This window comes from Lissotriton vulgaris, chromosome 4_1 (assembly GCF_964263255.1).
Source record: "Lissotriton vulgaris chromosome 4_1, aLisVul1.2, whole genome shotgun sequence".
Lineage (NCBI taxonomy): Eukaryota > Metazoa > Chordata > Amphibia > Caudata > Salamandridae > Lissotriton > Lissotriton vulgaris.
Window position 1 is genome coordinate 1,548,651,658 of NC_141691.1, and position 15,446 is coordinate 1,548,667,103.

Consider the following 15,446-nt stretch of genomic DNA (forward strand, 5'->3'; position numbering starts at 1 on the left):
ATCCACCAGGCGGACTTAATGTTTCTGACCTGGAAGGTAGCCCTTCTCCTTGCTCTGACCTCATCACATCGTGTGAGTGATATTTATGCCTTCACCATTAAACCTCCTTTTCTCCAATTCAAATCTGACTATGTAGTGCTTCGCACCAATCCAACCTTTTTGCCTAAGGTGCCTACGGATTTCCATATTAATTAACCTGTTTTTTTAAAGAACTTCTTTGCCGATCCTCAGTCTCCGGCAGAGCAACGATTACACTCTTTGGACATTAAAAGATGCCTTAAATTTTACATCAACATGAAGGCCCACTTTCGCAGGTCCGATCAACTGTTCATTGCCTATGGACGCATGCGTAAAGGGCGTCCTGTTTCCAAGCCAACTATTGCACGTTGGATTTCTTCAGCCATTGTCTTCTGCCATCAGAAAGCCGGCAATCCTCCTCAGTCTTCAGTGAGGGCTCATTCCACCAGGGCGATGTCATCCTCTACTGCCCTGTTTGCTGGTGTGCCACTTCATCGATCTGCAGAGCAGCCCCGTGGTCCAACAGGCACACGTTCACGAAACACTACTGCCTGGATGCCATCAACGAGGCAGATACAGCAGTGGGACTGGCAGTGCTTCACCATCTTTTTAACTATGGTGAGCCTCTGTCTTCCCTCCTCCATTATGATTTTATATGATTGCTATCATTACTTTCTTGACTGTATTTTTCTCATTGAATTTCTTCCATGCTGTTGCATGGCAATTCGAGCCTTTATCGGCTATTACTGCTCTCTATTCTATTCAAGCATGTGAATCTATGAAAGACATCCTAATACTGGAGAAGAACAATTGTTACTTAACTGTAAACAGGCAGTTCTCCAGTATTGGTGTCTTTCATAGATTCACATGCTTTACAGGTAAGTAACAATTGTTCTTGTTCAGGCTTCAGCCAGTAGAGGAAACCCAAACTAGTTTCCCACCTCTTCCTCTGACAGGGAATCAAAGAGAATAGAGACTTTTGCTAAGCAGGTTTTTCCTCTACAAGTTTAGCTGCTTGCTCAGTAAAGGCCACCTTGCCTCTTAGGTCGCTTCTCTCATGCCTTGTGGTACTCCTTGGCCTAAGTATTGCTGATAGTCTGGAATAATCCCAGGCCATACTTTCACAGGCCATGCAAGATGGATGTGATGCGGCCAAGTTCACCATCTACTGCTGACTGGATACCACAGATTCCCTCAGCAGGGCTACTGATACAAGTGTAATAATTCTCAGGCACACCTGGATGTTGTCCACTGGCTTTTTAGGAGATGTTCAGCCAGTCTTATGGACATGCCATTGATGGCTCTTGACTTTTTGGCGATAAAGTGGATACATCCTTGGAGCGGTGCAAAGATAGCAGGGCCGTAGCATGCTTCCTGTGCCTCTCTGCTACACTGTGCCAGCCAAACCAGCAGTTTTTACCCCTCCGTGGTTATGATGAGTACTTCCCATATTGCAGGTGGAACAATCACCCCAGCCTTTTTGTGCCTGCAGCCCCCTCCCCATGTCAAACCTCTTTAGCATACCCTTGCCGACATACAGCCCGTCGGAAGCAGTATTCAACAATTTTAGCCAGGGTGACAGGCAAAAACTTTGGACAAGTGGCTGCTACAAATTATTCAGCGGTGTGCATTTTTACCATTCTTGGGGCTCCTTCCGTACTTCCCACCATCCCTAGATTGGCTGACGAAGGATCGCCTGTTGCACTTGCAGCTGGAAGTGCAGGTTCTTTTTCCAGAGGAGTCATAGAAGGTACTGGTGGCAGAAGTTGTTCTTTGTTGCTATTCCTGCTACTTCCTGGTGCCGAAAAAGGACCAGGGTCTCCGTTCCATCTAAGACCTTCGCAATGTCTTTTTGTGGGAAGGTTCAAGATGGTCATCCTGGCTCTTGTCTTGTGGGCTTTCGAATCTGGTGACTAGATGGTAGTCCTGGGCTTTCAGAACGCGTATTTCCACATTCTCTTCCTGCAGGCCAACAGACACTACCTATGGCTCACCATAAACCGTGACCATTTTCAGTTTGCTGTGCTCCCTTTTGTTCTTACCAGTACTCTTCTGGTGTTCAGGAAAGTGATGATGTGGTGGTAGGAGAACCCCTGGTTTACAGTTTTCGCCTACCTCAACAACTGGTTGTTGAAAGAAAGCTTGCCACAGGCAGTCGCCAACCATCTCTAGTCTATGGTGAACATCCTGACATTCTTGGAGTTCACTATTAATGTGCCGAAAAGTCACAAATTGTTTCTTCAGACACTCCTCTTTATATGAGCCATTCCGGACTAAGAATAGTTTTGCACCTATCCCCCAGAAAACAGAGTCCCGGACATTCGGACTACAATCTCGATGTTTCAACATCTGTCCTGAATCTCAGTGAGGATGACTCTGAGGCTGCTGGGACTAATGACCTCCTCCATACTGCTGGTCTAGCACGCTAGATGGAAACGTTTAGCTCTGGAGTGGGATCTGAAGTCCCATTGGGCACAGTACCAGGAGGGAGTTTTTGTGACTTTCCCCATAATTCAGAGTAAACTGCAAAAGATCTGCAGTGGTGGCTGCAAGATCATGATTTTGGCAAGCTAGAGATCAGAGATGTCCAGTCTCTGACGAGGGCCCAGCTGCATATCAACATTTTGAAGCAGAGAGCCATCCGCTTGGCGCTTGAAGCCTTCCTTCAAAGTGAAACGCATGCAGGTGCTTATGGACAACACCCCCCTCATGTGGTACCACAACAAGCAGAGTGGAGTGTGATCATGGACTTTGGGTCCGGAGGCTTTGCGTCTCTGGACATGGCTAGATCACCAAGGAACTTTTCTAGTGATACATCACCAATGGGTTATCTGATCGCCATAGCAAACAAACTAAGCCAACAACGCTTTACAGATCACAAATAGCAGTCATATTCAGAGGTGGCATGGGGTCTTTTCCAGAAATTGGGAGAGCACTGGCTTCATTTTTAAGCCATGGCGTAGAACGCATAATGTCCATACTTATGCTTGTTGGAGTTTCCAAGGCATCTATCCCTCAGAATTGCGTCTGGCATAGAGTGTAACTCAGGACTCCTGTACATTTTCCGGCAATAGCCCTCCTCTCTTAAGTTCTAAAGAAGATCCTTAGCGACTAGGCCCAAATCTTCCTAGTGACCCGGTATTGGGCATTAAGAGGATGATATCCAGAACTCCAGGGTAAGAGCATTTGTCCTCTAATCAGACTGCCTCTTCTGGCTATGTGCGAGACAAAAGCAACCCCCTGATTGCTTACAAGCTCATTATACCAGGGCAAATTCTGCTAACCCTGCTTTGGCACGCAGGCTGCTGGTAGTCGACATTTGTTAGGCTGCTACACGGCATCACTAAATACGTTCATGAACACTATTGCCTAGACAGTCAGGTCTGCCAGGAAAGGCAATTTGCCCACTCAGTCCATCTGGAATTTTTGGTTGAGTCCGAGATCCATGATCCATGATCTAGGAGGTATTGCTTGAGTATCTATTCAAAGGGGGAGGAATCTGCGGTGCAATGTCTCTACCAGAAAAAAAGTTAACGTAGGTAAGAAAATTGTCCTTCTGATAGAGACTCCTACCGAACTGCAGGTTCCTCACCTACCCTTACACTGCCCAATTCCGTGAACTGATCTCTTTACATGAAAATATCTCTATTTAGCAATCTGCACACTGGTCACAACGGATTTGATTGGCTCTTTGGCACTTTTTCTGCAGGTGCAGAAGTATCGAGAAAGCAACTGATGTCAATGTGCATGGGTGGCCCCTATATAATCCTGTGCACATCACACCCAGTGTGCAATGACATCGATGTGGAGCGGTCTGTTTATAGGATTAGTGCTGAAAAATATCTGGATTGAGTCTAATGCCTTAGGTTATACTCAAAAGCTGAGCAATCATGAGTTAGATAGTATCTGTCAGAAAGAGCATTACCCAAGGTAAGTAACTTGTTCTTCCTTAATGCATGCAACTGGTCCTGCGCTTTACACTCCTAACCCTGCTCTGAAACACTCTACCTCTGCCATGCAAACATTCACCTTTAACCTGGTGAGCAAACTCTCAGTTCTTTAGTATTTAACCTTACTGTGGACTTTTTAATACCACAACATCTCCATCTCTCAGTCTTTCCTTTTTGGTGTCCAATCCTTGTTCAGCAGCAGCCAAGAGTTCTACTTTGAACCTCTGGCCATTGCTTATAAGACGTTTCAAAGGTGTTTTATGTAGGTAAGGGAGTGCATTTTTAAAATGATAGCCCCCCCTCCACCCCCCCCCCCCGTTTGGCTTTAGTGAGTATCTGTATCTTCATTAACTTTATGGCTATTGCAACCTTATGCCTTACTTTATATGCTGTCGGATGCTTCTTTTCCAGCATCTTTCATAATATGCTAACATTATTTTCGGTTATTGGATTGAGAAATCCTGTGCATTTTTTGAAATCCTCACTATTTGAAAAAATGGAGCCATTTAACATATGATCATGCGTAACCTATCTTTTTCAAATTATGACTGCCTACCAGTCAATGAAGTGGAGAGTCTTTCTTCTGTACTCCCAGTGAGGGCTCCTTTAGGTCAGGTTTAAACTTCGTGTTTTGTGAAAGGGTGCTCTGGAAATACAAAACTTTAAAAATACTGCAAGATTTGCTTCATTTGATGGACCTGCAGCTTTCTACAACCTGTTGTACGGATAAGTACTTTTTAATACATACTCTTCTGCCTGGTTGTTAACTATTACCAGTTGCAGAGCTTAGACACAATCCCTACTTTCATATCCTGGTATTTATGTCACTGTACTGAGCACTGTCTTGTTCTTTCCCCCTCCTTCAAGTTGGACATTTAAGTGTTGCATTAGTTATGGCTCATAAGGTCCTTAAAGCAATGCACACATAGTGGCATGTGCTATCTCATTAAGTAGATGGTTTTTAATATTGCCATTCTTACAGGAGCTAGATACAAGGTGAAGCAGCTGTCCAGCTTAGATTTATAAAAATGTATTTGTTATGCATACAATTGTATGAGTGCCAAGATATCTTGTAACAGCCTGGGAACCATGATTCAAGAGAAATATTAATATGAGACACTAACACATTTAAATACGTATATAGCTCTAAAAATGCACAGATATGACTAAAACAGACCGTCATGGCCTTGGTCCTAGATGTTTCAGGAGTGAAGCAGAAAGATGATCACCGCTAATTCTAACGAATCCAAGAGACTTGTCTAGATGAGCATCCTAAATCTTAAAAGTAATATTGAAATGGTGGCCTTTCTTGATATCTCCTAGTTAGTCCGATGGAAATGACAAAGCTGCCCTTCCTTTGCCTTTTTTTTTTTAACACATTGCTGTAGTGTCATCAAAATCAGATAAACTGCAGCATCAAATAGAAGGCTTGTCAATGGAGTAACTTGGACATTTAAAAACGAAGCCACACATTTAGGTTGATTGTGAGTACACTACTAATGATGACTGGGATTCACAAAATGTATGTTCTTTTCACAGCATTCTAAAGATGCAATCCCTAAAATGATATGATATGATGCTTAAGTGTTTTGAACCCACCCAGTTGCCTGTATGCAAGGCAAATAGTTGGCCTAACGGCTAGGGCGCTCGACCTCGGACCTGGGGATCTGGGTTCGAGTCTCGGTAACGACGTCAAAACCTCCTGAACCTCCTGTGATTCTGGGCAAATCACTTAATCTCCCCGTGCCTAAAATGAATGTGTGTCCTCATGTAACGTAACTGGTGATATGTAAAGCGCTCTGATACCTGATTCGGTTCGGGTCTAGTTCACGCTACATAAAACTCAGCAAAAAAAAAAAAAAATGCCATAAAAATTTTAGAAACCTTTTACAGCTTCAAGCCTGGCCGCACTTGTAACTCATTTTTGAAGATTATTCTGAAGAGGGGAACTCATTTTTGTTTTGAAATCTTGTCCACAATAACATTCTCTTTACTGGAATAGCAGAGTGTTCATAGATGGGGTAGTGTTATAATAATTTTCAAGAAAGGTTTTAAAGCTTAGTCCTAGTACACGCTGCCTGATACATTTGTTTGACTATAATGAGAGGGCATTTGCCAGATGAACTTTGTCAAACGTGGGCAAATCAGAGGGAACATATGTCCTGAGAGTTTTAGGCCTGGAATTTCAATATTGTAGCAGTGAATGTTTTTAAATAACAGAGCTTGGGAGGAAATGCTTTGTATTGCTTGTTATTGATGTTTTGATCCCACATACAGTTGCATTTTTTGATGTAAACTCAAAATCTTGATGTCCGGTGGATAACCACCAAGATGACTCTATACCCAATAGAATTGAAATTAATAAGTGTCCGCATTGATGTGACTTGCACCAATGTAGATTACTTTAACTTCATTTTGTAGGTGTGCAGCAAACCTGATTAGGAATTGTCAACTTTTATTTTATATACTAGTTGAGGATTAAAGCTAAAAATATTTAGTCTCTTATTTAGGACATATTGGAATTTGGGTTAGTATGTGCAGATAGCAAGGTTACAAAAGAATTTCATCGTTTTTTTGTCTGCTGTGCTGTGAATATCCGGGATGGCTTCTTTAACAAATATTAGGATTCACTTAGAATAAGGCTGTTGAGTGTCTACTTGGTCCCGGTTTGTAGTGGCTCAGTGAGCAAAAGAAGTTGGACTAGAATGCAAACCAGAAGCAGAGATTAAGCATTCCACCCATCACTTTCTTGTTTTTCTCCTAAGGAGCCACTGTTACCGAATAGTGTCACACAATTCTGGAAAATTGACTTTGTTGGACTGTCTCCTAAAAATGATTGCATTCATTAAAGGACTCCAAACACACAAGAAGTTTTTTTCAAATTATATTAAACCAGAATCCGTTGGACTCACTTGAGATTGCAGGCATAAAAGCAGTTGTTTAGTTAATAACGGCTTATGCCAGGAACAAGACTATTCAGTGTGTATTTTGGGACGGTTACTTGCTTGTTAGTATAAGATCAGACAAACAGGACAAGCTCATCTGAAGTGCTCTACTGCATTGATTGAGATTTGTGTTATTTATCATAGACCGGTTAAGCAGTATTTTAGAGTTTATAAACATGTGCGTCTTCTATTCGATATAGCCGTAATATGCTTTCTGGATGGGACTAAACAAGAGAAAATATTAAGTATTGTCCAGTTTCTTAAGAGCTTGCCCTACTGACCCACGTTCAACAGACTGGTCCTTGTCCATCATGTTATCCGATCTCAAACACTTGAACATATCGTGCTGTAGGTATCAACACAGACTGATGCCTGAACCTTCGGGCTTATTCTAGACTATGATGATCTTGATATAAGTGGATCTTTAGGTGGTTGCAATATAGTTTGTGATGCAGGCACAGTGCCAAGTAACTTTGACTATTGTAGTTACTGCGTGTTGTGTCCCAGTAGGTTCCTAAAATGCTGCTTGCGGTGTCTGGTTCCCAAATTCCATATACTATTGTGGCAGTGGTTGAAAGTGCCATATCAAATGGATGCCTAGCTTTTTCATAGCAGCAGAACGAAATCTCCCACATTTTTCACTCTTTTCCTCTTCAATATTTTACTAATCAGAATAGCATGTTCTCTAGAGCAAAGTGTTGATGGTATGTTATATAGACTGCCTAGTTGAATATCTTGGTCCTGTTTTCATTCTTTCAAATTAAACTGGTTTTCAGAGAAGTTATCTCTTACTTGCATGTGTGTTCCATCACAGTACTAAGCTGACTGTCAAGCCGAGGAGCACTTTTCTTCTTTTTTAGGCATTTTTGAGTTTTAAATGGTTCATCTGGCTTGTTAGCATATTTCACTATGTTCTGTGCATCCGCTACGTGTTCTGTTATAAAATCAATTTATGGGGTGAAGGCTGGTGCCGTACAAACATCTCCAGCCTACCTACTTTTCATGTGGCTTTTATTTTTTATTTTGGAGCAAAAGTGTTCTCTACTAAATATTGTGGTACATGTGTCTACTTCGTAAAATAAATCCATTGGCCTTTTACAGTCTTTCAGTAAAGTGTCAGCCGTTACTGCTATCCTGCCTAAAATAACCTATTTTCTATTCAGTATATTCTCATGACAGACATGCCACTGTACCCTCTCCTAAGACTACAGAAGAGCGACTGCAGGAGCGACTGCAGGTTAGGCATTTAGTGCAAAAGAAGTCTCTTAAACGTCTGAAAATGTTGGTTATAAAAACTTCAAATTTCACCCCAAAAAACTTTAAACGGCATTAGGTCAGAGAATGGCATGGATTATTCTATAGTGGAAAAATGTTTACTTCTAGTAATATTCTACTCAACAGTTGAATAAATAGTTTAAAAGTCCGGATAACGAGCACAAAATTCCGGACTAAGTCTACCCTCCTTAAAGGCCTGGTCGGCATCCTGGAAATAGCAAACCATGATGCCTTCAGCTTGCTTTTCCTTCTAGACATGGTGGCTCAGTTCAGCACTGTAGATCACATTGTCTTACTAACTGACTACAATTAATATCGAGAGAAGTGCATGGATGCCTCTCTTCCATTTACAGCTGCAGTCAGAAAGTAAGACTTGGGAAGACCTCTTCTTCCGACCAGCTCCGAAAACTGAAGTGTTGACCTAGGCTCTCTGTTTTATCCTTACTTTTCAATATATATATATGAAATCCCTCATAGACTTCCTTTGTTCCCACTGTCTAATTCCCCCCACCTAAGCATACGCATTGCCATCTACCAGGCAAGCCATAGAGGTGAAACCCGAGATGGGGCAGAGAGCCTGAAACGTAAGGAGTCAAAAACAGAAATGTTCCTTCTAAACTCCCAACACCTCCATCAAAAAGCAGCCGCACTCACTTTATTCGGCTAAATTGTTCTTGACCAATCCAAAGAAAGAAACTTAGCAATTATGTGGGTTTCTGACCTCCGATTCAATCCACAGTTTGAAACCATAGCTAAAATGACATGCTTCCAAATGAAACTATTTAAAGGGCTCCTTCATACACTTCAGCAGTTCTGTATATTATGGCCTCCCTGCAGACTAGATTGTTTTTGAAAAAGGCCTTAGAAGTAATTCTTCTGTCAGCCCAACTAAAAAGTGTGTACTGGCTTGACCTTCAAGTGCCTGGAAGGGTTTGCCCCTAATAACCTCAGACAAAATATTAAACCCTACTTCACATCTTGTAACGCTTCTTCACTGGAGACCTCCTTCTAACTGCACCTAAAACCAGAAATCTAAACCGTGGTACCTTGCATCTGAGCACCTTCCCTTCAGACATCTTATTTGTACCATTCCTCTTGCTCTTCAGACACAAACTAAATGAACATCTATTCTAACCCTATCTGTAGACCTCCTCCTCCCGCCTTACCCCCTAGAGTAAACACATATTAATCTTTCCATCCCCTTCTCCCTCTGGTCCATTCACCCGTCTGATATCACAAAACTTCCTCAGGCAACAGCTGTGACTGTTGCATCCATGCTCTGGCCATGTATGTAACAGATGTGTAGCCTGAAACAGGCCACACTGACCATGTCTGGGACTGGTGTATTTTACTTTTTTCTCTAAACACGAGTCCCTGTACTTGACGCCACACCTATTTTATTGATTTATCTGTCGCAACCCCAAGGCCTGGGTTAGTTATTGTAACTTGACCTCTAGCTATGGAAAGCAGCTCTCTAAAGTTTCTAGATACATTGGAGTATGTAGTGCATGCTATGCAAATCAATGACAATAACTAGCACCCCTAAGTAATAAAAAATTGTCTCATAAATGCTGTCTAGTTTTATTATTTTGTGGATAAGCACAGCACTTGCAGATTTCAGAATCCTGTGGTTTGAAAATGTCCCAGGTTGATGAAACACACCCTCCTGGTGTGTTTTATATTAGTATCTGCTAGTGTATTTATTGGGTTGCTAGGTATGACAGCACTCTGTTCTGTGGTTTTTGTTTGCTGCCTATTTCCAAGAGCCTTTGGAAGTGTATCTAATAACATATTTCTTGGCATTTGAAATCCGAAAGAAGTGTAGTTTTTTGTGCAGTGATTGCAACCAGTTCAATACCCATTAAAGCAAATTATTTTGTTTGCTGAAAAGTGCCCCCTTTCTCTAATAGTGTTGATGTTTACTTTTTTGATTAGTTTAAAAAGGTACGTTGTGAAATATGAAGGATGTATCATTATGCAATCTGTATTATGCTTTTCTGATAGATTTTTCTTCCTGCAGATTCCTAGCCTTATGAATCACCTCCAGATATCAGACTGTGTCTTGAACCTTTTTTCCCAGCATTAGCTCTCCAGAGCCACTAGGTGGCGCCTTGCAGCATCAGCTGAGGGCCTGGATGTGACACTATGAACGTTTACAAGGCGCCTGACAGCCCCCTGGCATAGTTTCATGTTCTTTCACACTGCGTCAATGTGAACTCTTCTGGTTCTTCTCCGAATAAATTCATATGCCTTTAAAATGACTAGTAAGGAAAAACCGAAGTGTGACCCATAAACCAATCAGGATTAGGGTTCAAAGGTATAAAGGTAAAACAATATCCCAAAAGGTATAAATGAAAAGGCAATTTGTATTGCATGCACAAGGCATTACATAGATCAGAGAAAGGAGACACTTATTCAAATGATTTAACGTCCAAATTAATTTTTGTAATTTTTGTATTCAAACGGGAGAAAAAATTCAGTAAGAATAGATATGTACAGCACACAATCAGATAATTGAAATGACAACCGGAAAAACTTGGTGCATAATATGTAAAAGTGATGTGTGGCGACACAAGTGAAAGAGTGAACAGGGACGGACGGCGCAAAGTGAGCAAGGTGATATATTTACAGTGAATAGCTCAACAAGTGACATAGAATCAGTGACTTTATATAGTACAGTTCGCAATTTCAATGAAGTCACAACAAAATGCCCCTGTAGTTTGCGCTGTGAAGTCGACGACGTTTCGGTCCTTAACCAATGTGGACCATCTTCAGGACAGGGTTGTCTCGTTACGGGTGCTGTGGGGTAAGAGGGGAAATGTTAGGGTCCTGGACAATGAATGAAAACCACATGGTTGAAGAGTGGGGAGGAATGGCGGGAAGGGACCAAGAGGGGGAGTGTGGCCTGGGACGAGGACGGGAGTGGAAAAGAACGAACTAATGACTGGAAAAGGGGCATCAAGAGAGTCACCCGCCAAGTTAGTCAAAATAGCCAAGGTGATAATTTATCAAAGGGCAGAGTATGATAAATATCTCTCAGTCGATGGGATATTGCACAATTAAATGCGGGCAACATCGCCACATGGGAGTCTGCAGTTAATTAAACGGGCTACCATCATAATTGTTCTGGAGGGGGATCACAAGTCTCATCTATGGGCAGGGACATGGGGCCGTGGTGGTGGGGACCCGGAAATGGTCTTACCTGTGAGCGGGTAAACTCTCAGCCTTGATCCGTAGGATCCGGCGAGGTTCGTGTGACCGCCCAGGAACTAAAGCAAGAAGGCAAATGAGATTAAATTCATCCAGCTCTGCTAGGGTCGAGACGAGTACAGCAGCGGCGCGTGAGGATTACCTGAATCCTTTGCGGGGTCAAAGAAGGCGTCACAAACCGGTTGCAGTAATTTAGGCAGACAGGGACCTATAAAAGAGCAGATCCATGAGAGCCAGTCCTATGCAACAGTTAAAGGAAAAAGGCAGGTAGACCTGCGTCTAAAAAATACCTGAATCTTGTGCAGGTACCAAGTGGACGTCACAAATTGATTGCGGTAATTTTAGTGATTCCGCAGCCAGGGATCTATAAGTGAAAGGATCCGTGAGAGCCAGTCTTGTACAACAACTGTCTCCTGCTGAAAAGAGCCAACAGTAAATGGTTGTTTGACTACTCTACCTGCCTTCATGTGTCCCCATGACCATCCTTTGTTTTCTTAAACGTTTAGTTACTTGTTCTCTTCCTCTCTTTTTATTGTTTCTTAGTGGAGTTCGAATCTTGTACTAATTTTCCTTAAGGCAACCTCATTCGAGCCGATGCAGAATGGCCTGATTCGACTTCTGACTCAAACTTTCTTCTTAGTGGCATTGACTTTGACTCCTAGAGCAGTTCATCCCAGATCTTAATCAGATTATAGACACAATTCAATCCCACCACCCAGAGACCATTGGTTTGTTTCTCATTCATACGTTGATTAATGTGCAGGAAGAAGAATCCATCAGAAGAAGAAGTTTGTTACCGTCTGTAACGTATTTCTAGTGCCCACTATGACCCAAGATTCCTCGCCATACACCTTCCATAACTGTAAGTTAGTGACTTCATTAATAAGATCCCAGGGTAAATGCATCAAGTGCCGTATTGTTGTCTTTGACACTCTTGGTTCCTTTTGGGATGCCTCAGTGGGTTCAGGAAAATACCATGTGTACTGGCTCCATCTCGCTGCTTGGTGTCGTAAATCTAGTCAATGTTGTAATACCAATGGCGGACAATAATCCAAACTCTGAGTTCCTTGCAGCACTGGAGAGCTGTAGCTGGGATAGTCCTAATGTGAGGAATCTGCTGGAAGATAGTCTCCATCAGAAATATTGTTACTGTAGGTAACTAACATTTTCGTTACACTGCTACTTGTGTTTGCGTTGTTGCATGTGGCAAATAAGTCATAAATATAATTTATTTCAAACCAATTACATTATTATTTTAAGAAGTTTTTCTTTTTAGTTACTGACTAAACATGTTACTTTCAATGAAAAACGTATATCACATTTTTAACAATAAAATGTTTTCTTTTGTAACAGTAACGGTGATCTTTTCTTTATGTAGGAGGGACACATTCAACCATTTAACAACCTGGTTAGAAGATGCACGCCAACATTCGAATTCCAACATGGTTATTATGCTCATTGGAAATAAAAGGTAACTATCTGAAAAGAGCCATTCTATGCATGGCCGTGATGGGAATTTATAAAGTTTTATATAGCGCGGTGGGATTCAGTGATATAGCAAGTCTGTGATAATATTATTAAAGCAAATGGTGCAAATAAAAAAATGGAGAACTACTTCTGTATAGAGGTAAAAGTGAACCACAGGTCCCCAAAAAGACACATGGAGCACTTCAAATATCCGTACCTTAACCGCAAAACTTGATTTAACAGTCTAGAATTATGACCTGATTTATTAAAAATGAGCATACCAACAGTGTTCGTGTGGGATGAGTAATCCAGGAGCTGGCACTGACAGAAAAAAGAGAGCACTGCGTACTCCACCTTTAAATTTTTAAAGCTTTACACTTGTTAACCGGGCATGCCAATGAATCATTGTTTTGTAAAGGCGTTGTCTAGTCAGTCAAGTACTCCATGGAAATCTCGCCACACCAGACAGCCTTTTCTTCATCAAGAATCACTTTCTATCAGTTCTTAGTAGTAGTTGGTTGATCCATCTTCACCACAGCACTTTGTTCAATTTAAAAACAGAAGACAAGATGTGAAGCTCCTGCATGGGAAGGCTTTATTAATTCAAGAGTATTGTCTTTGCAGCTCGTAAGCCAGCCTTTGTAGACCTCTTTTCACCAACAAGTATCTTCGACATCCACTGCAAAATGTCAGTCTTCATATAGGTGTTGGCCTGCCAGTTGCCATTATTTATGTCAATGAAAGCTTTAGTGCGACTGTATGGTTTCCTTTACCATTAAGGCTTGCCAATCCTGGATGAGAAGAAACTCTGTGGAACTCAGTGGAACTCAAGCTAAGATCGGGGATCTGGCACGAAAATGCCTTTTTTAGAAAAAAAATCTTTGTATCATAGCCTCACACTGCTTAGCTGCATAATTACCTGGTAGGAAGTTTGAGGTTCTTTAGAACTTGTGTTACTATCTTTCAAGAACCTTATTAAAAGTTCTCTATTATATAATATAGGGGTACCGTGGAGCAAACGCTCTGATTCTGGCCGGCTTTGCAACACAAAATAACCTTCTTCACTAGTTATTCCATTTCCAAGTTATTAATATTGCTTTAATCAGGTGGTCAGTGACGACAGAGAGTGCTGCACGGCGGGCGAAGTACACCAGGGCAGGTATGTGCTGAGTGAGAGTGTTCCCTGCTCTCCCTACGGTGTGGTACAGAAGTTGGCACCCCTGCCTCCAGTTTCCCTGGATCTGGATACGTGTGTTTCTGGGCCCAGAGTTCCTGGGTTCAATATTTACTGAGCCGGTAATTCCAGCCCACCAGGACACTTGTTATTGCCTAGAGCTGCTGCACTACCCAGTGATACTGCTCCAGGTAATTTATAATAAGTCTCTTAGACAGTTCTGTTCCTACATCTGATCCAGGAAAGATTCCTTTGTTGCTTCTGTCAAGGAGTGTGGAATTGGCCTTTGCTGTCTTACCTCTCTGTAATAAAAGATTGCACCCCAATCCTCCCACAAGTTTAGCACCAAACGTTAGGGATGTGGTACGTACTGTGGAGCTCCACTCTTGTAGTAGTGAGGTCCTCCCTTTTCTCCATTCCCTACCCACCTACTACATTTTCCATCCTCCCTTTACCTCCACCAAATCTTGGCTCTGTAGACTCCGAATCCAGCCATAACCCCTGCCTTCACTTGTCCTGCCCTCTCTAAAAAGCTTATGTTTATAGTTAAGTATGTTTGCTGTAATTCCACTACTTCCTTGAATATCAATACCCCACCAGGCTGGGATAACATTCCAGGCATCTAGAGCAGAGACAAAACAAACTGGAAAGCATGAAGTGAGGTTCTAATAACCTCAGATCCATAAAAGGGAGATTGTGCAATACCTGCAATAAGAAAGAGAAGACAGCAGGCACGTTGAAGCTACATACATTCAAAAAGCTGTACAGTAGAAAAAGACTGAAGCACAATAATGTTATGTGCCGCCAGTCAACCCGTTTTTGGAAACTTAAGGGATGTTTTTAGTGTCCATCTCTCATGCAGCACGTGCCCACTTACTGTATTTGATCAGCACACAACTCTGAAAAACAAATGAAAGTTGATGTGCTACAAACAATACAATATCATTTACCGACAATAGAATATTCCTTTAAAATGTATGTGCAATTAGCTAATATTTCTGCTCTTGAGGATATTGTCCTTAATTCTAGCTTGCTAACCCTGCAGATTTCCTGAAGGACAAAGATGAAAAGAACAATGGATGAACACATATGGAAAATAACTTTGTCATGCTTCTTCCCATCTTTAAGCAACGTCTCTTCATGCACACCTATCAAAATGTGACCAACTGAAGGAGGGCAGAATAGAAAATAATGAAATCGGGTGTATTGGCTGTAGGTCAGAAACGCAACATATCCATGCTTCACACCACAACCCAACGCCATCTAGCTCTTACTACACCCTTACCCTCGGGATCACAGCAGCCTACAAAAAGAAAGCATGCAACTGCTGGCCCAGTTACCACACTGGTATGGTAGTGTTGCTGAACCCATGCCTTCATATGCTTAACAGATCTAGGCATTACTCCT

General features: G+C 41.9%; 1 protein-coding gene across 1 annotated transcript in view; it reads left to right on the forward strand.

The window, feature by feature from the left end:
- Window positions 1–15,446, forward strand: part of RAB2A (RAB2A, member RAS oncogene family) — a 267,732-nt gene that overhangs the window by 140,074 nt on the left and 112,212 nt on the right. The window contains exon 5 of the mRNA XM_086965785.1: window positions 12,777–12,869. Within this exon, the coding sequence (XP_086821911.1) occupies window positions 12,777–12,869 (93 nt within the window). The remainder of the gene's footprint in view (window positions 1–12,776; window positions 12,870–15,446) is intronic.